General features: G+C 50.7%; 2 protein-coding genes across 7 annotated transcripts in view; one reads left to right on the top strand and one right to left on the bottom strand.

Annotated features, from left to right (window-relative positions):
* BANP (BTG3 associated nuclear protein) overlaps nt 1-11,275 on the bottom strand; it is a 124,696-nt gene extending 113,421 nt beyond the window's left edge. For all 6 annotated transcript variants that reach the window (XM_055078980.1, XM_028477874.2, XM_028477870.2 and 3 more), the window contains exon 1: nt 11,192-11,275. The gene's annotated coding sequence lies outside the window, so the exon portion shown is untranslated. The remainder of the gene's footprint in view (nt 1-11,191) is intronic.
* A 9,881-nt stretch (nt 11,276-21,156) lies between these two features.
* Nucleotides 21,157-25,249, top strand: part of CA5A (carbonic anhydrase 5A) — a 28,057-nt gene continuing 23,964 nt past the window's right edge. The window contains exons 1-2 of the mRNA XM_007111285.2: nt 21,157-21,380; nt 23,196-23,393. Of these exons, the coding sequence (XP_007111347.2) occupies nt 21,224-21,380; nt 23,196-23,393 (355 nt within the window). The 5' untranslated portion in view covers nt 21,157-21,223. The remainder of the gene's footprint in view (nt 21,381-23,195; nt 23,394-25,249) is intronic.

Genomic DNA, 25,249 nt, shown 5'->3' with positions numbered 1-25,249 from the left:
TTGCGGTACGCGGGCCTCTCACTGCTGTGGCCTCTCCCGTTGCGGAGCGCAGGCTCCGGACGTGCAGGCCCAGCGGCCATGGCTCATGGGCCCAGCCGCTCTGCGGCATGTGGGATCCTCCCGGACCGGGGCACGAACCCGTGTCCCCTGCATCGGCAGGCGGACTCTCAACCACTGCGCCACCAGGGAAGCCCTAAAATTTTTAAAGTCATCTTCCCACTGACATGTGCCCATATAAGAAATATTGGCCCTAAAATTATAAGAATTCAAACTCAACGTTGCAAAATGTCTAAAACCATCTGATAGAATTTTAGATTGTCAATAAAATATCACTGAATAACAAATAACCTTCCAAACTTACAACACTATATAGCAACAGAATCTACCACAATTTACCTTCTGAGAAGTGCAGGAGAAAAGTCACCTCCCTGGAGAGAAAAAGAGGCTGTCTTAAGCCTGATGATTGTCAGGGCGGCTGCTGGGCCAGCTGTGTGCAGTTCACACGGGAGGATTCCTCACAGTAGAAACACATTTATCAAGGGTCCTTGCATTTCTAAAAAGTGTATACTTTAAAACCACGCCCAAGCTTTTAACTAGCAAGTTGTACTATTTAAATCACCTCTAAGCTCCGGTCCAGTTCTCAAATTCTAAGATTCTGTGACATAAGTTTATCACAGACAAAACTCTGACTACATGAAAATTTCTATCAATTAAATCTGCCCCATATAAACTGGTAAGCATAAAAAGATACAGGGCCTGGTGGGTGAAGCTGATGATAATAACAGTAATTATAGGAGCTACCATTCATTGGATCCTAAACACATATTAGCATTATTTCACTGAGTCTTCACAACCTTGGATGTAGGTGCATCCCCATTTTACAGAGATAGGCCCATCCCCTCACCATGGATATTTATTAAGGCAATATGAGACCGCAGAGCAGGTGGGGTGGCGGTAGGGGTAGGCAGGGCCCGGTAACTCACTTTGTGTCAGGCTAACTAACCCCACTGTCATCCATCACCACATGTTCCCTTTGCCTCCCCTGAGAGCAGGGCTGTGCATCCATCCATCCATCCTTCAGCTCTCTCCAGAAACTGAAATCCGTTTATCACTCATCTGCCCCTCCTGTTTATTCCCATGAACTGCAAAGCTTGGGGAGGAGGGTGGTCAGCCGTCCAGGGTAAGGATGCCAGTGTCCTAATCTTTTTCCACCTCGAAATTTCACAGAAACCAAATAATACTAACAACCATGTGCCAAAATGTTAAGGAAAGCTGTAATCCTAGCCAGGAACATAAAAAAAAGACGACGAACACCCAGCTTGAGCAGTCATTAAAACAAGTAACGAGGACAGGTGACAGATCAGGGACCACTCCAGAGGTTTCTGACGTACAACTGACATCAGGCAAACACAGCCCCTCAGAGGCAGGGCCCATGACCAAGGAGAACAAAGTAATCTGATCTACAAAAGAAAATCGACAGAAGTGTAAGGAGCCCGCCAAGGACGAGTCGCAGATGCTGGCTGACCCATGCACGGCGCTGGCATGGCTCGGTGGTGGCAGACACAGCCCACGCCACTGTCACCTCAGGGGCCAAGGAGCCAAGTTCACAGTCTCCATTTTACTCAAGATCATAATTCTCAATGTGTAATTAAAACTTAGTCATGGGGACTTCCCTGCTGGCGCAGTGGTTAAGAAACCGCCTGCCAATGTAGGGGACACAGGTTCAAGCCCTGGTCCGGGAAAATCCCACATGCCACGGAGTAACTAAGCCCGTGCACCACAACTACTGAGCCTGCGCTCCAGAGCCCACGAGCCACAACTACTGAGCCTGCACACCACAACTACTGAGCCTGCGTGCCACAACTACTGAAGCCCGCGCTCCTAGAGCCCATGCTCCGCAACAAGAGAAGCCACCGCAGTGAGAAGCCCGCGCACCGCAACGAAGAGTAGCCCCCGCTCGCCGCGCCTAGAGAAAGCCCGCGCGCAGCAACGAAGACCCAACGCAGCCAAAAATAAAGTAAGTAATTAATTAATTAATTTAAAAAAAACAACTTAGTAAGCCCGCGCTCCTAGAGCCCATGCTCCGCAACAAGAGAAGCCACCGCAGTGAGAAGCCCGCGCACCGCAACGAAGAGTAGCCCCCGCCCGCCGCGCCTAGAGAAAGCCCGCGCGCAGCAACGAAGACCCAACGCAGCCAAAAATAAAGTAAGTAATTAATTAATTAATTTAAAAAAAACAACTTAGTCATGGAAAACAACATCCTAAAGATTAGAAACTGCACTTAGAACCCCAAAATTACTGGGCCTGATCTAAGACTGAGGAAAAGTTCATGCCATTACAATGTCCATGTAAAGCATGTATTTATAAAGATACTTTCACCTTGTCAAAGCCACATGCATAGTCAAACGCCTTAATCGGACCAGAATGCCTCCCTCTTACTGCTCCAGAATCTCAGGAAGCCGGTCTGAAACGTGACGAGGACTCTGAACTTCAGGCTGCAAATGGGCGAGGAGGCCCAAGCAGCAAGAACGCCGCGTGCCAAGGGTCTCACACATGCTCAGATGTGCGCCCCACACCACCGCGGGAGGGAAGCCGTGCGTGGCTGCCCTGCACGCAGAGCAGACACTGCCAAGTCTGCCCCAAAGCCAAGCAGCCACAACACTGCTTTGAGCTGCACAGGTCCACCGATATGCAGATTTTTTTCAAAAGTAAACATTTCGGTACTGCACGAGCTGCAGCTGGTCGAACCTAGGATGCAGAACCACGGATACGGAGGGCTGACTACAAGTTCTATTCAGATCTTCCACTACGTGCAGGGTTGGTGGCCCTACCCCCCACATTGTTTAAGGGTCAACTGTACTTTGGTAAATAAATGGGTCCAGCACTGAACAGCAGAAGCCCTTAGAAAATAACCCTTACCCAGCCCAACAGGACTATGTAGACTGGAGAGTGACCTTAAAGAACTTTTTATAAATTTAGCAAATGACACCACGTAAGGTCATACTCATTTCTGACCCACAGCTCTAGCACATCATAATCCCACCGCATCCACACGTGCAACCAATGATCTGGGCAGACTTTAGAAACAGCCCGGCAGTCTGCCTCTTACCTCTACTGCCGTCTTTCCCATCCCTCTCCCAAACAGAATATAGCAGAAGGAAATGATTATGCAAAGTGCTTGCCGTCAACAATAAATATGCAGACTTTTGATGTCACTAAACTTGTAATTTGTAAGGAGTATGGTGCCTAATTTATGATAATGTCGGGAAGGGCAAATGTTCTTAGGGAAAAATAAATCCAAAGTTAATAAGGGAGTCCCTTTTTCTTTTGCTAAAAATGGACGTTATTGGGATAATTAATAAAATCTGAACTAGATCTGATGCTTAGATAACACAGCTGCATCAATGATAGATGCCTAATTTTGAAAACTGTACTGTGGTTATATAAGAGAAGGTCCTTGTTAATAGGAAACAGCCATTTAAGTGTTTAAGGTTAAAGGGACTTCATAGTTTAAACTGTTCAGGAAAAAAATAGAAAAATATACACACACACAAACACAGAGAGTTGCAGAGAAGAGAAGGGATAAAGCCAATATAAAATACTAGCATCTGAGACTCTAGGATAAGCCTACACCATAATTCTTTGTACTATTCTTACAACTTCGAAGCCTGAAAAAACCCAAATCCAATTCCTATGAAGAGACGTTGAGGCTATTCTTCCAAAGAACAGCAGTGAGGACGGACAGACACGTTCTCATCTGAAGGTGCTTCACTGACGCCAATTATACGTCGTGCAGATTTTCCCTAAATACACCCTGCAGATGACCCCAGACTCCCCAAGGCAGCAGAGGAGCACGGCTGCTGGAGGTGGCGCGGCTTGCGGGAAAGGGGCCCAGCGGGGGCGCTCCTCGCCGTCGGCTCCCTCTCGCTGAATTCCCCTGCTTGACTTCTTTCCCCAACTTGCATGAGCACTTGCAGTCTCGAGTCACACACTACGGTCTGAGGGGCAGGTCCAGCCAGCGGTTAGTTTTTGTAGATAAGTTTTATTGGAAAACAGCCACGTCTATTCCAGCTTCTCCAAGGGCAGAGTTGAGTGGTTGGGACAGACCCCCAAAGCCAAAAATGTCTACTCATATAGCCCTTGACCCAAAGTTTGTTGACTTCTGTCCTGCAGCCGAGCGTTTAACCACATCAGTGGCATCTCCAGACTCTAGAAACTGCCTGGGGACTGAGACAGGGGAAAAAGAAACAGGATCTTTTGTCGAAGAGCAGTGATCGCAGCCTCCTGAGAGGTGCTCCAGGATGGGCTGGCTCTGCCTGCTCCACCTCCTGTTGGCCGGAAAGAGCAATTCCTGCTCCAGATTATAGTGGATCCACAGAAATCCCAAAGAGGCAAAGCAGGCTTCCTGAGCTCTTGAATGATCCCTGGAGAACTTGTGAAGCAAGCTGAATTGAGTGTTTTTTGTTCTGGCTGCGCTGGGTCTCCGTTGCTGCGCGCGGGCTTTCTCTAGCTGCGGCGAGCGGGGGCTACTCTTCGTTGCAGTGCGCGGGCTTCTCATTGCGGTGGCTTCTCTTGTCGTGGAGCACGGGTTCTAGGTGCATGGGCTTCAGTAGTTGTGGCATGCGGGCTCAGTAGTTGTGGCTCGCGGGCTCTAGCGCGCAGGCTCAGTAGTTGTGGCACACGGGCTTAGTTGCTCCGCGACATGTGGGATCTTCCCAGACCAGGGCTCGAAGCCGTGTCCCCTGCATCGGCAGGCAGATTCTTACCAGGGAAGCCCTGAGTGTTTTATTAACAGCTACGCACAGAGGGAACCCCAGGCAGTACACGTTTGCTTTCATCTTACTGCACCCCTTCAGCTTTCTTTCTCCCAACACAGTAGGACTGCATTTTATACAAATCTGAATTATGCAAATTTAAGTTATACAAATGTAAAATAATGTAATATTAAACCGTTGCTTCAAAAAAACGTGAAATTAGTTGAATCCTGCAAATCTTAAAAATCCACAAAATGTTTAATTTCAAAACTAGAAAGCCAGTTAACTGCAAACTGTTTGCCCACCGACAGCTGCAGCAATTCTTCACTGGTAAACAGGATGCCCAGCATTCTTTGTCAGATTCAGTCAAAATCATGGGTGGAGTGAATTACTTGGCGTCTCCAAGGAAGCTCCCAGCATAAAAGGCAGCTTAACGCAGCACTCTGCTCCTGAGCCCCACCCCTGGCTCCAGCCCACCAGTTCACAGGACAGGTCCCGTCCTGCCATCCACCTGCCAACGCAAGTGCAGGGCCACTCTTGGTGGTGACAGCTGGAACCGCAGCCTGAGTCATCCCCCCACCCCCACCCAGGAAGATCAAGGTGCCCGGGGGCTCTCACCACACTCAAGGGACACACAGTTCACACCAACAAGGAAATGCCAGCAGCACACGCACCAAGTTTTCACTGCCAGCTTTATCCAAACCCATAGCTACTTTAGAAAGTTTTAACTTTGCTTCAAGTCATTTGATGACTTTCCACCTTGAAGAAAAAGGAAAAATCACTAGAGACCAGAAGCAGCATTCTTTGCAGCACAGAACGTAAATCTTTATTACAAAAGGTTTGTCAGTACAGGGCTCTGCCCAAAGCCGCTCAGCGCAGTCCCGGCTTCCTGACACCACTCCGCCCGCCCCATCCCTACCTGGGCCCTTCCTGCCAACTCACTTTCTCCTTCAGAGCATTACCTGCACTCATTTACTCTAAATGCTAACACAGAAGGACTTAGGGAAAGGAAAGGGTAGTCAGCTTCCACAGACACTCCATCCCACCTATCTACCTTTTCAGTGATGTAATAAAACCTATTCTCATCTCTTCACCTTCTCTGGCCTTTCCTGGTGGATTTTATTCTTCCATCACTTATGCATTGTCAGCAATCCGACCTTATGGGTCACCCGTCATCACCACCACCATCCCCTTCCCCAGCACGAGGGTCCTTATAAAGACAAAGCAAATCTTACTGTCCACCCCACCGCAGAGGCAGATGTTCCAAAACATTTAATCAAATCGGACAGTTCTTGGCTATGGGTAGATGTGAAAGATGCAGAGAATTTAATTCAAAATAGGAATCAATTTCACGTGACTTTCACAATGCTTCGGGTGTACTCTCTGCTAGTGGCTTCGGAAGTTAAGGTTTCCATCACATTTTAATTCAAGAATATCCACAGGTTTCAAGCAATGGCAGGCTCTGGGTGGTCATCCCAGCTCAGCTTCCTCTTAGACTTAGTCTGCAGCATTATGATGAGGGCGTGCACTGGGCGGTGATAAGGGGTCAAGAGCGAGCCCCCTGCTCCCTGCCCTCTAGAACTGAAGACAGCCCCCCCTCTTCCCAGGAGGCAGGCCGGGCACAGCCCCGGATAGTGGACAGACAGAGTCAAAGGCAAGGCAGATGGCATAAAATGAGATCATTAGCTAAAGCTCTCATTTTTAACTGGTTTCACAACGTACACAAAAGTGAGAAAGCTAAGGGTTAAGTATTTTTAAAACTACTCTGAAAGCCAGGGAGGATGCTAGGATTCTACTCTTCTGTGAGGAGTTAGATGAGCTCCATGGGATGCCGCCCCCCACCCCCCGCGGCTCTCAAATTTGCCAAAAATGAACATTTCAGAATGGTTCAGGGCAATTCCAGTGAACAATTCATTATGCGATTGTTTTTATGACCATCATATGTGTGAAGTCAGAGAACACAATAACGACCTTTATTTCCCTCTCATAAAGGAAGGACTTTTTACAGCTTTTTCTAAGACATTCTCGTTGAGAACTTTAATACATATTTTCCCCCAGAAGTCTTTTCTTCAAAATAAGAAAATGCTTATTTTTTCTAGATTTAAATAGCTAAAGTGGTAAAGTTACATGGACATTTTAAAGTCAGTCTGGCATTGTCATGTAATATGTATACTTAACTGTACAGCTAAAGTTTTCAGAATTTATAGCGTAGATGAAGGTCATAAGAAAAAACTAAGGCTAGTAAGCTGCAAGTGGTGTTATCAATAAGCCATTTACACAAACTCACGTAGACCCTGTGCCAGGGATACCCATTTACCAATCCACCAAACAAGGCTTGTGGTTCTTTATCTCTTTTCTCCTTGTCAACCATCTAGCACAGGAAGTATTTCTTCAGCAAAGTGCATATGCTACCCCTGGCAGTCCTTTAAAGTGCGAATTCTGAATCTTTCCCTATCTTTCCACACCTGGGGTACTTCTGAGGCGCACTAGTCAAGATTCTGGCACATGTGCCTCAACTTGGGTTTCCGTCACGGTTAGGCTTTGGGTATGCATTTCTGTCTCAGTGCTTATCAAGAAACATGATATCATTACGTCTTATTACTGGTGATGCTGAGATGCTATCTGCCAGGTTTTTCCACTGTGAAGTTACTATTTTTCCCTTGTAATTTATAAACAACTTGGAAGAGATACTTTGGGGCTGTGTAAATATCACAGATTGGAAGAGACTTAAGGAGACATGACAACTAAATGCAGAGAGGGATCCTGGATTAGCTCCTGAAACAGAAAAAAGACATTAGTGGAAAACTGATGAAGTTCAGCAAGGTCTGCGGTTCAATGAACAGTACTGTGACGATGTTAATTTTCTGATTTTTATAAGAATATTTGATAATCTAAGATGTCAGCATTAAAGGAAGTGGGTGACGGGCATAGGGAAGCTCTCGCAACTATTTTTGCAATTTTTCTGTAAGTCTATAAAGTTCCTTCAAAAGGAAAAGTTTACTGGGATCTCCCTGGTGGTGCAGAGTTAAGAATCCACCTGCCAATGCAGGGGACACAGGTTCAATCCCTGGTCCGGGAAAACCCCACATGCCAAGGAGCAACTAAGCCCGTGAGCCACAACTACTGAGCCTGCACACCACAACTACTGAAGCCCGTGCGCCTAGAGCCCGTGATCCGCCACAAGAGAAGCCACCACGAGAAGCCCGTGCACTGCAACAAAGAGCAGCCCCCCCTCGCCGCAACTAGAGAAAGCCCGCGCACAGCAACAAAGACCCAATGCAGTCAAAAATAAACAAATAAAAAATAAAAAAATTTTTTTAAAAAGGAAAAGTTTACAAAGCTCCAGATTCTGATTCCGTATGTTGGACAGGGCCTGAGAGTCTGCTTTTCTCTCAAAAGCCCAGTGATGGTTATGCCTGTGGTCCTTGCTGTGGACCACTCCACTAGCAAGGCCCTGGAAAACACAACTGATGTATTTCACTACTCACAACTTTCAAAGGACAATCAAGTAAAATGCATCAAGATTACACTTTGAGCACTGTAATCACTGCTTACCGAGAGGCAATCCTTAAACTTTGGCCCAGTGACACAGAGAGAAGCTCCCTGCAGAGTCTAAAATCTCAATCCTTGCTCTAACACTGTCTGTGCTCGGCCTTCCCCAGACGAGCCTGGCACCCTGCAAGGCTGCGGAGCCAGAACGGCCAGCAGGAAACGCACACCACCCGCCCACAACTGCAACGCGGAGGCAGCCATGGGGACTGTGATCTGGCCATCCATCCCACTGCTGGTGGGCAGCCATCACCAAGGCCACTGGGAGGCAGGAGAGCAATGAGAACAGACTCTGGGCTACCTACTCACAGAAAGCGACTGGCCCCACAGGTGAGCTCTGCTCATCCCATTAAAATGACTTTTAATATCGTATAATAAACCCACAAGAAAGAATATAAGACAACAGGAAAGAGATTTTGCAAATTTCTGGCAGACCAAGAGGATTTAATGGGGGGAAAAGGAAATAGCAATCTGGAGCACACAGGAGTGGATACAACCAAAGCAGGGCTCTACGCCTGTGGAAGGCGAGGACCCCATAACCAGGATCCTCAGTCGAGGGCGAGGGCTGTGGCTGCCCACAGAAGTCAGATCCCTATACAGAAGAGCTGCACTATGGCCCTCCCTACACCAAGTGGAGCAGACCCAAATCAAAGGGGTCTTCCTTACGCTGAAAGGCCCAAAGAAAATCTGCCTTCTGGCATTTGAGGTCCCAGCACAATAAAAAGTTCCCAAACACCCGAAGGGAAACCCGCACATTTTCAAAATCAGCCCCACAGGGGACTTCCGTGGCGTTCCAGTGCTTAGGACCCCACGCTTTTACTACAGTGGGCCCAGGGTTCAGTCCCTGGTTGGGGAACTAAGATCCTTCAGGCCGCACAAATGCGGCAAAAAAAAAAAAAAAAAAAAAATCAGCCCCACAGACTCAGATTTCTCTGCCTGCTTCCTCTTGCCTTAGACAACAATAATTACCAATATTTGAAGAGTACTTGCCATACAAAGTAAGAAGCCAATCTTTTTAAAAAAAAAAGAAAACAAGTGACATTAGAGGAAACAAGAAATCAGAGAACAAGAGAACTGAAAAAATCCTTAACAGTATCCTCAAAGTCAAGGAGATAATGCACTCATCAGACAATACATTATTACGAAAAAAAGAACAAGTAGGCCCTTAGAAATTAAAACTTTGTAGAAATAAAAAATTTTAAATAGGACTGGAAGATAAATGGAAGCCCTATCCCAGAAACAAGAATAAAACGACACAGGAAGAGGATAAAGACGGGAGATTCAGAGAGTTAATCCAAGATGTCCATCATCAAACTAACAGGAACTCCTAAAACAGAAGAGTAAAAGCAGACCAGAAGAAATTCTCAAATGATACAAGAGAATTTCAAATTGCAGAGCTGAAGGACACGTCCCCAAAGTCAAAGAGCATTCATGGTGGGACTCGACATTTTTTTGACATTCTAGAAATGGCTGAACACCAAAGAGGATCCTCACGAGTTATCCAAAAGGAATAAGGCTCCTTGGCAGAAAGTTTTCATTGAAATAAAGAAAGCCAAGATTAAAACATGAGACCAGGATGATACCTGGGCTGATCTAAAGAGTAAACAGTCCAGATTAGAAAAAGGACAGAGGGCTGGGGAAGGGGAAGGTTGGAGAGATCCAACACCATCCTTGAGAATTTAAAACGAGGTAAAGAATCAATGGGAACAGAAAGTACAAAGAAAAAGAAAGGCCATCACAAACAATAGGGAAAAAAAAAAAGCTGTATAGCGAGGAAATGTATTAGCTGGCTGTGAAGCAATATTTGCTCGGCAGGGATAGAAGAGGTGAGATAAGACATGAAAAGCTAACTCATCCTATCGTAACAGCAAGTCAAGAATGTATAAAACCAATACAATGCCAGCTTATTATTTAGAGCTATGGAGAACTTCCTCAAGAAACAACAAATAGATATCAACGAATTCGAGGAGTGGAACTGAGAAGTGGGGCAGTGGGCTGTTGCTTCTCATCTTAAGTTTTCCACTGACGTTTTATTGGGTACAATTCTTTATTAAAATATCAAGTATGTGTGCAGCTTTTTAAGAACATGGACTTCAGACAGATCGCGTTCAAACCTGGCTGTGTGTCCCGGGGCAAGTCCCTTACCCTCCGTGAGCCTCAGTCACCTCCCTGTCCACCTGACTGGACCGCTGTGAGGAGAAACACTGGAAACGCTCGGCAGGCCCGGCCGCAGCACAGGACCCACACATGGCAGCCGTTTGCTAAAAATTAACGCCAGGGGTGACAGAATCCCACGTCCCAGGAACACACACTTATTTTAATTGCCAGACAAAGGAGAACTGGAGCTGAATCCACGGAGTTAACGTTACGGGCGGTTCAGTCGTTCCGAGCACCGAGTAGGGGTCCCCACGGCCGTCCCCCTCACTCGGGCCCGCCCCGCGTGAACCTGCCGCCTCCCGCACTTCCGCTCCGCAGCCGCTGTCCCCGCGCCCGCAGCCTCCGGCTTCCCGGGGCCTCTCGGCCCGGAGGGGCTGCACCACAGCAGCAGCGCGACCCCGCCCCGCCCGCCCCGCGGCCGGACGCCGCTCGTGAGGGGCAGGTCCCGGAGGGGAGCACCGCGCCGGCGGGGGCGCCGGGGGGAGGGGCGGCCGGAGCCGGGCGCTGAGGTGCGGCGGGCCGGCGGCTGACAGGGCTGACGCGGGGGCGCCCAGGGCGGCGGGCCGTTGGGGCCGGTCCCCGCGTCGGGGGGGCGGGGGCGGCGGCGCGGGCGCGGCGGCCGGAGGAGGGCGCAAGGAGGAGGGAGGAGGGGAGATCTCGCTCTCGCTCTCGCTCTCGCCCCGCGGGAAGGGGGAGGTGGAGACGCGACCGGCTGCGGGAGCTGCAATTACCGTGTGGGCTGCGGAATTCTCGTGGTGTTTGTCGAGGAGATGCGATAATGGCGTCCGTCCTCGCGAGAGAAGCCGCCTCTCTGCGCAGGCGCTGCGAGTCCCTCCCCGCGGCCCTCCGCCTTGCACCGTCTGCGCAGGCTCCCTGGGCGGGCGCGCCGGCCGGGGGGCGGGGCTCAGGGGAGGGGCCTGCCGCTCGGGGCCTCCCGCGAGCCCTTCGCTGGCGCTGGTGACCGCCGGGCATGCGCAGGCGTCCTGCTCCCGCGCCACAGTTTAGGCCCCTAGGCTTTTTTCCTCCCCGTCGCGTGCTCGGGCTCCTCGCTCGCCCTTGAGAAGTCGCATCGCTGGACCGTTGGAGGAATTTGCATTTTCTTTGAGGCCTAATGAATAGGAATTAGCTCCCCGACGACTACATATCCCGGAGAGCCCTGCGCGAGCTTCAAGCAGTGCATTCTGGGACTCGTGGTTCCTGCGTCTGCGCCAAGCCTGCCGGTACTTGTGGTCCCTCCGCTCTCCGGTCGCCCGACTGCGCCCGCGCATGGAATAGTGGAACTTGTAGTTCAGATGCCGCCGTCTGCAGCTCCCGGCGAGGCTCCAGCTGCTGCTCTGGCCGTGTTCTCCCGAGTAATAGCGGGTGCTCGAGGGCACACTCCTGGAAAAATATATATTAATTACACGTGATGTATATTTTATATGTTACATATGAAAAACATAGTATGAATTTGGCTGTATTTATAGAGCATAAAAGTGCGTTTGTGGGTACTCGTAGGAAAAAATTCCCAAACTATAGGCAGTTCCCAGAAATGTTATTCCTGCTTACTGGTATTGCTGGGATTACCACTGCTTTTTCATTTTTCTTCTTTACACTCGCCTCTGTTTTCTGAGTTGTTTACAACGAGCTAAAATTCCTGCGATCCTCCAAACACGAAACGGTGGAGCTATTTTCATTCGGAAAGGAAAACGCTGTACCGTTAGTTTCCTGCCCACTTCTCTTTCGCCAATAATAAAACCGTACTCAGGGCAGTAACCAGCTGTGCAGCCTTGGGCAACCTTGCTGCGTTAAGGGCTCTTCAAGAAATAGCCCTCGGGGGTCTCCTGAGACTGGTCACTGGATTCCTCTGCAGGAAAAGTGCCCTAAAGAAATTCCAAAGAACCACAGAAGGGCAGCGCTGGGAAGATCCTGATAATGAAATGAGATCTGTCCTGTTCAGAGATGAGGAACAGTCCAAAGAGATCGGAAACATTGCTCAGCAAGGTTACATAGCTGGGAAGAGATGAAAGCGGGGTCTGGAAGGCAAAGCACCTGGGTCTGGAGTCCAGAGTCCGTTTGCAGTGGGAAAAGGGTTTCTGAAGCCAACCACAAAATTCCCGGGAGAGCCATGCCTTCTATCCCCACCTCTGTCTCAATTACAACCAGTCTGAACACATAACTCTAAAATTCTTGGCAAGGATTCATGAATATCTGACTAGAAAGCGGATGAACGTAGGGTGATATTTTTCACACTATTTCAGAATATCACCAAGTCCTCATCTGCAGCTCCCTTCCAGGCATGGGTTTGCCTGCTCCCTCCTTTCCAGGCCACTGCTAAGTCATCCGAAGTCATTTTTAAGCTGATCAAAATGACAATTGTGCTTAGGCTGGAGTGCTTGACTTCTCTTTTCTGTTTTTGATGTTTCAGGTTTATTTACTTTTCACTTTGCTGCCCAGGAAGCTCAAATAGAGGAAGGTGTGCAGTATTGACAGCTGATTAACCATGGTTTAAAAACAATTAAATAGTTAGAAATTAGCAAAGACAACTGCCTACCAATGAAAGTTGACTTCCCTACCACAGGGGACTCTGCTCCTTACCATCCATTCTTACAAGAGTCGAATCCAGGGAATTCCCCGGTGGTCCAGTGGTTAGGACTCCACACTTTCACTGCTGAGGGCCAGGGTTCAATCCCTGGTCGGGGAACTAAGATCCCACAGCGCAGCCAAAAATATATATATATATAAAGAATCCAATCCAAGTTCCTAGAGTTAACTAGGCTGAAGTCACATCACTGGGGGCTTTATGGAAAGAGAGGGAGGTGCACCCTGGCCTGGATGGCACCAGACATGGGGGACCACGTGGATGTGCGTGCACCAGGTGTTTGCAAAGATCTCAAAGGCTCCTTCTTCAAAACGGTGCAGGGCCCACTTCAGGCACACCCTGGAATCCTTAGAGGGTCCTGTTCCTGAAGATGCACCCAGCATGGAGAACAGTGAGTTATTTGTGAAGCCCTCAGTTGCCCAGGAAAAGCCTAGAAAAAAGTATAACTCCGTAGAACAGGGCTGTGAGAGCAGGTCTGACGTGGGCTTGGAGTCCAAGCTCCCTGTGGCAAGTTGGCCGGCTCCTCTGGGAACTGGCATTTCAGACTCAGAGCTCATGAGGATATTGGGAGGATTCGATGAAGCAGAGTTTGTAAAGGATTTAGCGGAGGGTCTAACTCAGGAAATGATCATATTACCGTGTGTTGAATTACCTTGCCTTGGCCAGGCACATCTTATAATCCCTTTTCATTGTGAAGAACATGAATTTCAGAGAGGTTAAGCAACGCACCCAGGGTCACACAGCCATGGCAGTGCTAGAGCTTTGAAGAGGAAGGTCGTGAGCTATGGCGGGAAAGGTACTTAGGATGTGGGATATGCGGGTCCTTTTTGGCCAGGGGACGAGTTTTGTTTCCATCCTAAAATAACGGGGAGCCTTTACAAGGTGTGGGGCAAGGGTGGATATGATGAGATTTGCATTTTCAAAACTCACTCAGGTGGCAGTGTTGGAAAATGAGTTGGGGATGGGGAGGACGGGTCCTGAGTGGACTTGGGGAGAGCAGTTGAGGCTGTGGTAGGGGTTCAGGTAAGGGACGGTGGAGGCCTGAACCAGGGTGGTCACAGTGGAGACGGAGAGGCGGGGGGACCGGATCAGGAGATTCCAAGGGGTGACGTCAACGGGACAGGAGCAGGAATCCGATCCTGGGGCAGCGGTGAGGGAGGGGGGCCTCTGGATGCCTCCTGGGCCTGCAGATGTGAGACTGGGTGGACGGATATGCTATTTCCTGAGCCTGCACTGAACAGTGCCTCTTTGTGCCTGGTCCACCCAGGGGACCTCTCGTGTAGTTCCTCCGCCATCCCAGACACCTGGAAGAGACCTGGTTTGGGGGTGAACTGGAGTCATGGGGACAGAGCTCAGAGGATGATTCAGGGGGATCGGGAAGAAGCAGGAGCCAGCACCCCCTGGAGCCCCACCGCTGCTGGCGGGGATTCCCCCCAGGCCAGGACAGACCACTGCCACACGTTCTGGGCCATCGAGAAATTTAAGCAAGTGCCATCAGTAAAAATTCACTTCATGCAGAATTAACCATTAACCATTGTAAGGTGCACAATTCAGTGGCACCAGGTGCATTCATGATGTTGTGCAACCAGCACTACCTTGTTCCCAAACATTTTCATCACCCTTTACCCGTCATTCCCCTTCCTTCCTCCCGCCTCCCCCCAGCTCCTGGCAACTGTCTGTCTGCATATGTGCCTGTTCTGGACATTTCATATCAATGGCATCACACGACGTGTGGCCTTCTGTGACTGGCTTCCTCCCCTTAGCGTGATGTTTTCAAGATTTATCCATGTTGTAGTGTGTGTCAGCATTTTGCTCCTTTTTTTTTTTAAATTACTAAGTTTTATTTTTTAGAGAAGTTTTCAGTTCACAGCAAAATTGAGCAAAAAAGTATAGATTCCCCACGTACCCTCTGGCACCTCCCCAACTTACCCCACATCAACATCACCTCTCGACCCGGAGTGGTGCATTTGTTACATTCGATGACCCTGCACTGACACGCCACCATCACCCCGGTCCAAAGTCTACATTAGGTCTCACTCGTGGTCTTGAACATTCTTTGGGTTTGGACAGATGTGTAATGACGTGTATGCACCTTTATAGTCTCCTGCAGAGTAGTTTCACTGCCCTATAATCCTGCCCTCCACCTGTCCACCCTTCCCTCCCCCCAACCCCTGGCCACCACCGATCTTTTCACTGTCTTCATAGTTTACCTTTCCAGAATGTCACAGACTTGGAATCATGCAGTCTGTAGCCTTTTCAGATTGGCTTCTGTCACTTAGTCATATGCATTTAAGATTCCTCCGTGTCTTTTCATGGCTTAATGGATCACTTCTTTTAAACACTGAATAATATTCCACTGCCTGGGTGTTTCACAGTTTATTCACCCCTTCACCTACTGAAGGACATCTGGGTCGCTTCCAAGTTTCAGCAGTTATGAATAAAGCTGCTGTAAACATCCACGTGCAGGTTTGTACGTGGACATAAGTTTTCAGCGCCTTTGAGTAAATACCAAGGGGCCCAATTGCTAGCTCATGTGACAAGAGGATGGTTAGTTTTGTACGAAAATGCCCAACCGTCTTCCAAAGTGGCTGCACCGTTTTGCACTCTGACCGGCAATGAATGAGAGTTCCTGTCTCCTCACGGGCTCGCCAGCGTTTGGTGGTGTCCGTTTCCGGATGTGGGCCATTCTCACAGGTGTGTAGTGGTATCTCATTGTTGGCTTGTTGTTCCCTGACGACATAGGATGGGGAGCATCTTTGCAGATGCTTGTTTGCCGTCTGTCTGTCTTCTTTGGTGAGGGGTCTGTTCAGGTCTTTGGCCCATTTTTTAATCATGTTGTTTGTTTTCTTAGTGTTGCGTTTAAGGGTTCTTTGTATATTTTGGATAACATTTCTTTATCTGGTGCGTCTTTTGCAAATATTTTCTCCTTCTATGACTTGTCTTCTCCTTTCCTTGACAGTGTTTTTCACAGAGTAAAAGTTTTAAATTTTATTGAAGTCTAGTTTATCAATTCTTTCTTTCATGGGTCATGTCTTTGAGGTTGTATCTAAAAAGTCACTGGCGGGGCTTCCCTGGTGGCGCAGTGGTTGAGAGTCCGCCTGCCGATGCAGGGGACGCGGGTTCGTGCCCCGGTCCGGGAAGATCCCACGTGCCGCGGGGCGGCTGGGCCCGTGAGCCGTGGCCGCTGCGCCTGCGCGTCCGGAGCCTGTGCTCCGCAACGGGAGAGCCCACAACAGTGAGAGGCCCGTGTACCGCAAAAAAATTAATTAATTAATTAATATTTATTTAAATAAAAAGTCATTGGCAAGCCAAAGGTCATCTAGGTTTTCTCCTGTGTTGTCTTCTAGGAATTTTACAGTTTTGAATTTGCATTTAGGTCTGTGGTCCATTTTGAGTTAATTTTTTTTTTTAAGATGTTGGGGGTAGGAGTTTATTAATTTATTTATTTATTTTTGCTGTGTTGGGTCTTCGTTTCTGTGCGAGGGGCTTTCTCTGGTTGTGGCAGGCGGGGGCCACTCTTCATCGCGGTGCGCGGGCCTCTCACTGTCGCGGCCTCTCTTGTTGCGGAGCACAGGCTCCAGACGCGCAGGCTCAGTAGTTGGGGCTCACGGGCCCAGTTGCTCCGCGGCATGTGGGATCCTCCCGGACCAGGGCTCGAACCCGTGTCCCCTGCATCGGCAGGCGGACTCTCAACCGCTGTGCCACCAGGGAAGCCCCTGAGTTAATTTTTATGACAGGTATAAGGCCTGTGTCTAGACTGACCTTTTTTGCATGTAGACGTCCAGTTGTTCCCTCACCATTTGAGCGCTGCCTCTGCCACTTCCTAGCAAGGGGACTTAGTCACGTCACTGCTCTCAGCTTTGGTTACGTCGTCTGTAAGATGGAAACTAAGGTAGGACCCTTTGGAATACAGAAAAAAAAAATTAAATGAACTTAATAAAAGGAACTTACTGATTCACGTAAGTCAAAAGTTTGGAAGTGGACTTCAGGGTACAGGAACAGGAATTGCTTGGTTGAAGCAATGTCATTTCCTCTGCATGTGTCTGTCTCTGTCTCCTTACGTCTCTGTCTCTCCCTCCCCACCCTTCCCATCTCTGGGCTCAATTTCCTCTCCATTCTGGGGCAGGATCTCAAAAAGCGTTCCCAGCAACTGCAAACAGTGCATACGTGAGCAGTTTCATAACCCCCAGGGAGAGGCAGTGCTTCTCCGCCCATAATCGCGGCAATTCCCAGGGCTACCACTGACGGGCCGGCTCAGGTTCCCTGTGAACCACTCTCCCTCCAATTGGCCAAGCCTCAGGTACATGTGGGGGGGTGGGGGGGCCGGTCGGCCGGTTGGGGAGAGGGAGTGTCCCAGGGAAAACTCAGGTGCTGTTACCAAAGGAGAGGGACCAGGCGTGGGGCAGACATCACAGCATTTGCCCCAACACAAGACTCCCTGGGCTCTTGTGAGACCCGGAGGAGCCGCCGAGCGTGAGCTGTGACGTTGACGCTGGCGTCTGTCTAGCGGAGCGGAGGCTTTTTTCTCCCAGCAGCCGTTGAGTCACACTTTCCGGAAGAAGAGGCTGAGTGCGTCTCAGGGGAGGAGGAGGAACCGACTCCCTTGGCCTCCCGGGCAGCCCTGATGCATCGCTTTTCATTTGTCCCAGGACGCAGTGCAGTGAAGCCAGGCAGGTGAGGACCATCAGGACAGCACTGCTAGTTTGACGTCCAGGTAAAGACAAAATTTCAGCTACAAAGCATCCCCTCAGGCTCTTCACATCGGGAATCAGCAGATCTATAAAATCAATAAAAGTGTATGCCGAAAATCATGGTATAAAAAATCCAGTGGAGAAGCCAAAGAAATTACTGTGAATAACACATGTAGAAACTTACGTGCGCTTTCAAGACTTTTGCCCAATGTGAGTTTTTCCTTCTTTCTTTCTTTCCTTCCTTCTTTCTTTCTTTCTTTTTTTTTTTAACTAGAATTTTTTATGAATAGCATATGTATCTTTTAGGATCTTAAAGTACTTTGGAGAGCATTTGGTTGCATTTAGGAGTGAATTTGAATTTCTATCATATAAGAATAAAGCACTGGGAGTTCCCTGGTGGTCCAGTGGTTAAGACTCCACACTCCCACTGCAGGGGGCGCGGGTTCAATTGATCCCTGGTCGGGCGGCCTAAGATCCCACATGCTGTGTGGTGCCACCAAAAAGAAAATAGAAATAAAAAAAAGAAGAAGAAAGCATTATTTGGAAAGAGTAATGCCAAGAGATCTGAAGGGTCTTATAGGAAGGTGGGCTCCAAACTTTTTTGATCGCACACTCATTTCAGCAAAAAGATTTTGAGTCTGCCCCTCCGATGCATATGTATTTATGTATGAATTAGATCCGTGTATCAGATACTAATGTACTGTGTACTCTATGAAACATACGCAAAATAGAAATTATAAAAGGTGAGAGAGGAAATAAAAATAGAAATTCCAGTCTTTTCTTCCTGCCCTTTGACGGATGTGATTGGGAAGGCCTAGCGAGTCCTAAATCTGATGGGGTGGGTCAGCGAGCCGGAGACCCAGGAGAGTGGTTCGGGGCCCAAAGGCAGAATGCCTGCTTTTCCAGGGGGGATCAGTCTTAGTTCTGTTAAAGCTTTCAACTGATTGGACGAGGACCACCCATTACGGCAGGTAATCTACTTTACTCAAAGTCCACTGATTTCCGTGTTAATCACATCCAAACAAAACCACCTATCCTGAAACATCCAGAATAACGTTTGACCCAGTATCTGGGCGCCACGGCTCAGCCAAGTTGACACAAAATTCACCATCACAAATCCACGTGAGCAGCTTGCAATCCCTGAAGGGAATTGCAGGTCATAGGAAGCTCACTAATTACTGAATGTTTCATGGGCAAAAGGAGATAGTCAAAAATTAGAAGTTGTTGAGTTGGATAAAACGAGGCTCTTTGGCTCACAATTTAAGGCGAGTGGGTGAGAGCAGGACTTAGCACAACCTCCTGGGCGAGCAGCGTCTCACGGATCGGCAGCGTCCGTGCATTTCTCCTTTGACCCACAGACATCAAACCTAGGGATGCCATTCAGAGATGTTCAGTGCAGTGTTATTTACAAGACAAAAAAAGTCCATCTGTAGGGGGAGTGATTTGATGAATTATGGTATATCTTTTAATGAAATACCGTGTTAAAGAAAAAAAGCTATAGGGCTTCCCTGGTGGCGCGGCGGTCGAGAGTCCGCCTGCCGATGCGGGGGACGCGGGTTCGCGCCCCGGTCCGGGAGGATCCCGCGTGCCGCGGAGCGGCTGGGCCCGTGAGCCGTGGCCGCTGAGCCTGCGCGTCCGGAGCCTGTGCTCCGCGACGGGAGAGGACACGGCGGTGAGAGGCCCGCGTACCGCAAAAAAAAAAAAAAAAAAAAAAGCTATATACACTGATGGAGAAAATTATTATTCATGACCATTATTGGTGACCATATATATGTATATTTTCTATAAGAAGCTACTATCAGCAGTTCACTCTAGGAAAGGTAGACTTTTCACTTTTGAAGCCCTTGAAGTGTTTTCCATAACACACATGTATACAGCTTTTATATGTTTTTTTAATGGCAAGAGAGTTCAGCTCCTACTGTAACAGCAATTGAATTGATGTCTGAGCCAGCCGTGAGGATGTCTGGGACAAACTGGGTTGGTGGTACTTTCTAAGTGAAGCAGGGCCCTGCCATGTGGCTGCAGGGAGCAGGGAGACCCCAGACCCACAGAGACAGCCAGTGAGGTGGTCTACCTAAAGTAGGGAAGCTGAAGGCAGCAGGGCAGCCAGCCGACAGTGCTGAGGACACGCCCCTAAGAGCCAAGGGGGTCCTCGGGGTGTCAGCTGATGGACTTGTGATGTCAGGACCTGTTCCTTCAGGGCTCAGCCAGCGCCTGCAACTTGGCGCTCGGCAGGGGGTAATGGAAGTGGTACCATCTAAGCACTTTCTTTGCATCAGTTCATTACAACTGATAATGAACACAACAACGGAGTACGTGCTCGTATTTCTCCACTTTACGGATGAGGAAACCGAGGCAAAAGTCAATGAATGAATGCATGAATGAAGCCACCCAAGGGCTGGTACATTTCTAAAATGACTCCATGGGAAGAAAAGCGTATATATTCCAGAGTTGTTTTTGTGGCTTGCAACCCAGGCAGTCAAACTCACAGGCCCGTCAGAGAATTGGATGGAAGCTGCAGACCAAACTGTGCGTCCGATCAGCGGGATTCTCGGGCCCTCGAGAGCCCACAAGTAGACTCAGTGTTCAGGACCCCTGTCCTGTGGGGTTTCCAGATCTAAGAATCCAGGAGTCCAGGATCAATTATGCTATCCCTACTCCCTTGATGCTTATACTTTCAACCTCCCCGCCCCCAAATTTACACACCTTTCCATCCGAACACTGATGTCTCCATTTCACAGGTAGAAAGTCTCTGGGGGAATAAACTGCTGTATAGTCCAAAGCAGGTGTTTTGTTATCTGGCATCTGCAAATATTACAAGCTGTGTAGCTAAGGTGACCATCTAATTTATTGTCCAGATGTGGATATTTTGCGCACGAAAGGGACGTATTCATATTGATGCTGAGGCAGGCGGCAAAGCCTAGGAGTATCCCGGGCCAACCGGGACACACTACTTTGGGAAGAACGAAATCCTATCAGATGGTGTCTGTTTTGTGGAGAGGTGACGGGCTGCTTCCCAGGAGCCTTGGGCAGAAGGGCCACTTGCTCCCCTGTAGGTACACACAGTGTGGCTCCGTGCCTGGTCTCGAGTGCCCCAAGGCTGGAGGGCTGCACAGCCCTGAGCCAGGGTCACGCCCAAGATCAGGGACTTTGCTCTGGTCTCTTTGCTCCCGTCTGCTCCCTGGCCTGGCAGCAAGCTCTCCACAAGCTCCCCTCCCTCCCTGGTACCCTCACTCCACTGTTTACCGGGTCAAAGCACAGTGACCCGAGGGACTGGCCACAGCGAGGGCCCTTATCCCAGTGCACCGACCCCTAAGCCAAACCCCATGTCATCCAAGAAGCCGGGTTGAAATTTAACCATCGGGGCTTGAGATGAGTTTTTACAAAAGAGGTGTGTCCACCCCACTCCTCGGTTGTCTAGATTGAAGTGAGGGCAGTTAGTGAGGAAAACCTCCCTCTGGCTATTGGGTCCCCCGGGGAACAGAAGCAAGATGCTCAGACTCCTGGGGTCAGGCAGGAGTCATCTGAAATCCTCGGGTCTCTCCGTGCTGGTCGAGCAGACGTGGGAGGCCCCCCGCAGTCACCCACTGAGGCTGGAGCGATGGTGTTCTCAGGGTCCCTGTGCACAGAGGAAGAGGAATGATGCTTGTAAGTAGAGCCTCCAGATGCAATTTGCTGTTTGCCTCATTTTATGGTGTATTTCAAAATGGGAGACGGTCCGGAGCCAGACAGCTTGGCTTCAGATTTCCACATTGACTTTCCCATGGGAGACGTGGGCCAGTCCTTAACCTCAGATTCACAGGGCCATCAGGAAGGTGAGATGCTCGGAGCAAGGTAGGTAGCAAGGGCCCCCCCCCCACCAAGACGAGCTGTTATTACAGCCCCCACGGAACAAGCCCTGCTGCCAGTCATTAGGGCTCCAAACACCAGCAGAGAACATCTCAGCAAGCATGGTAACTAGGTCGGCAGCCAGCTCCGTCCAGAGACTGCCCTGTGTCAGCCTTGTCCCGGGGGCGGTGTCCCTTGGTGCTCTGTGCCCTTGGACTCATCCCTCCCTGTCTCTGGGCCTCAGACTCTTCCTCTGGCAGATACAGGGGCTGCATGGACAACTAAGTTCACCTCTGACGTCAGTATTCCACACTTTCCAGGTTTCGGTGGTTGGAAGAGCCTGGGCTTCGGAGTCAGTCTCCGGGGGTGTGTGCACTGGTGACTTTTGTCCGAGGTGAGAGCTGGTGAGTTGCTTCACCTCCCCAAGCCTCAGTCTCCTCGTCTGTAAAATGGGGTGATGAAATGCCACACAGGGCCACCTGAAGATGAAACGACGTGAGCACAAAGCCTGAGCACGCACCGGGCTCTCGGCAAACACTCTTAGCTCTTCCCCATTAATCCGTTGGTCCACACCTGAGGCTGATGCCAAAATTCCCGTCTTTCCGCTGTCCTAAGCCTCTCGTTTCATGCTCCCACCAGCGCTGTGTGATAAGTACCATTGTGATCCGCCTTTTACAGGTGATGAAACTGAGGCTCAGAGAGGTTAAGAAACTTGCCGAGGGGCACAGAGCCACAGAGTGGTGGGGCCAGGACTCCGGTCCACGTGGCCTGATGCTCTTCATGGTCACGGAGTATAAAGCAGGGGACAGGTGCCGAGAGGCAGTTGTGAAGACGTCCACAGTTAAGTGAAGAAAACCGAGGTGAAGACCCACTTTGTACTGAGCAGTACTTTTGCTTTTTTTGGAAAACTCTGTGTATGTTTCTGTGAGCTTGGAGGAAAGCGCCAGAAGGCTGTGCTCTAAACCAGCCAGAGGCAGCTGCCTCTGGGAATCGGGGTGCGCGGCTCTTTCTACATGAGTGCAGACCCTTCTCTATGGTTTGAAACCTGCAAGGAGTCTGGGTGGGGCCTGAGGTTCTGCATTTCTAGCAAGCCCCCAGGAGGGCTGCTGGTCCGCGGACCCCACCTTGAGTGCTGGGTAACTGAAAGATCGGGGTTTGGGAGTGACAAGGCTCCTATTCCAGACCCTTCCAGGCAGGGTCTGCTGTGGATCCTGGGACTTTGGTTTCCTGCTCTCTGAGACCTGTAGCAGCCCCCCAGCCCACAGTCCTCCCACCGCCCGCCTCCCCGGGGCTGGGCTGGACCCCCAGGCATGACTCCCTGTGACCGTGCTGTGACAAGGACCACAGATCAGAAAACCAACTCGGCGCAGCGCAAGGCCGAGGCGAGCTGCATTCCAGGCGGCGGGAAGGAATCGGTTCCCGGGCGCGGTCCGCGGAGGAGGTGGCGCGAGGGCCCCGCCCACCGGGGGCGGAGTTAAGAGGCCGCGGGTCTGGTGGCCTCGGGCTCCACGTTGGGCCAGGATCCCCCGTGCTGGCTCCCCTGGGACCGCGTTTGCAGGTTTCTGCCGCCCCCTCTGAGGCTGCAGCGGCGCCCACGCACCAGCAGGGTCTCCTCTTCCCTCTCTCTGCCCCCAGTGCATGCCCTCTGGAAGGGCCCGGCCTCGGTGCCAGGGGGGGCCCGGCAGTCTCCCATCAACATCCGCTGGAAGGACAGCGTCTACGACCCCCGGCTGAAGCCCCTCAGGGTCTCCTACGACTCGGCGGCCTGCCTCTACGTCTGGAACACCGGCTACGTCTTCCAGGTGGAATTCGACGACTCCACCGAGGGGTCAGGTGAGCCTGAGCTGGGGTCGGGGGGCTCTTTGCTCCCGTCACTCCGGAGAGTGGGTCACGGGGTCAGCAGAGAAGCGGACGAGGCGTGGAGAACGGCCGAGGCTGGCGGTGGGGACGGGCAGTGACGTTCCCCTGAAAGCTGGAGAGGCCGGCCAGCTACGTCACGCGTCTCTGAGGACAAAACCCTGGACGGTGAGGGCCTCCCTGGGGGGTTACATTCCAGGGGCTGGAAGGCAGAAACAGTGAGCTAATAACACGTACACTGCACTCAGAGGGGAAAAGCAGAGTGGGGTAGAGGAGAGAGTCTCCGAGGTGACGAGGCCTGGAAGGAACGGAGGAAGGATGGTGGCCGGGCGTCCGGAGCCTGGGAACCGCGCTGGTCCTCACTCAGCGTGAGACGGCGCAGTGACCTGGCTGATGTCCAGCTGCTCCAGGAGAAGGCGGGGAGGGGAAAGTGGGGAGCAGGGACCAGCAGGAGGCTGGCTGGGGGCGTTGCCAGTGGTGGAGGGCTGCAGGGCAGGTGGGCAGGGAGGCGGGTCCCAGCGTCCTGCCAAGGGCTGCACACGCACCATCTCATTAAAGCCTCACCGGTGGGAACCCTCACCAGTGCTGGGTGGATGCTCTACAGGTTTGGGAAGCTTCCTCCCACTTCTGTTTTACTTGTGGGCTGCCGGATTCCATCTGGTGTTTCTTCAACTTTCTCTGTTCTGCCTCTGAGAGTCGGGAATTTGCAACGGGCGGAGGGTGCCTACGTGACCAGCCTCCACTGAGAACCTTGGACACCGAGTCTCCTGTGGGCGACCCTGGTGGGCTGCACCCCACACGTGTTGTCACAGCGCGTTGCTGGGGTTTCGGGGCGTCCCCTGTGACGCCACCAGAGAGGACTCTGGAAACCTGGTCTCCCCCAGACGCTGCCTCTCCCTCTCCGCTGATGTTGCTTGCATCCTTTCACCGTGGTACGTCTTAGCCGTGCATATGGCTATATGCTGAGTCCTGGGAGCTGTCCTAGGGAACCACAGAACCTGGGGACGCCAGCCACAGCCCCCAAACCCAGGTCCTCTCCAGGAAAGCCCTCGGTCCACTTCCTCGCATACGCCCAGTCGTCTTGTTCACCAACCCATCGCCCCAGTGAGGATGTAAACCCCGCGAGGGTAGGATCACTCCTACTGGACACCGCAGGTGCTCAGTAAACTGGTGGATGAATAATGAGCGTAAAGTTAAAGGTATAAACGAGTCAGGCAGGGGGACTGGACAGCAACTGAGGCCCAGCCTGACCCGCCCCAACTCTGATGGACCAGCGGCTGCAGCATGGCATGGAGAGCCCTTTTTCCCTGTGCCAGGCCCTGTGAGGTGCTTCACGCACACCGTGGCTCAGAGTTTCCAGGGGTCTCTTTCCTCGTCTCACGGGTGAGAAGGAGCCCATGTTTCCTGAGCACAGCCTACGTGCCTGGAACGGCTCTCACAGTATCCCTCGGGGTTGCTTCTCATGTAGGGCTTGCCGAAGGCAGGTGGACAGGAACCCCAACTCTGGCCGACGCAAACCAAAGCATCTTCTTGGGAGGATAAGATTACCTCAAAGAAGAGAAGGGAAAGTTGGATGTTAACCAGATCTTTATTTTTTTTTTTTAAGATTTATTATGTATTTATTTATTTTTGGCTGCGTCGGGTCTAAGTTGTGGCACCCGGGATCGTTCGGCGCGCGGGCTTCTCTAGTTGTGGCGGGTGGGTCTTTACCTCTGTAGTTGTGGCGCGCAGGCTCCCGGGCGTTTGGGCTCTGTGGTTTGCAGCACGTGGGCTGTAGCTGAGGGTCGTGAGCTCAGTGGTTGTGGCGCGTGGGCTTAGTTGCCCCTCAACAT

This window comes from Physeter macrocephalus, chromosome 17 (genome assembly GCF_002837175.3).
Source record: "Physeter macrocephalus isolate SW-GA chromosome 17, ASM283717v5, whole genome shotgun sequence".
Taxonomy (NCBI): domain Eukaryota; kingdom Metazoa; phylum Chordata; class Mammalia; order Artiodactyla; family Physeteridae; genus Physeter; species Physeter macrocephalus.
Note: the sequence above shows the minus strand (reverse complement) of the source record. Positions and strands in the feature narration are given on the sequence as shown.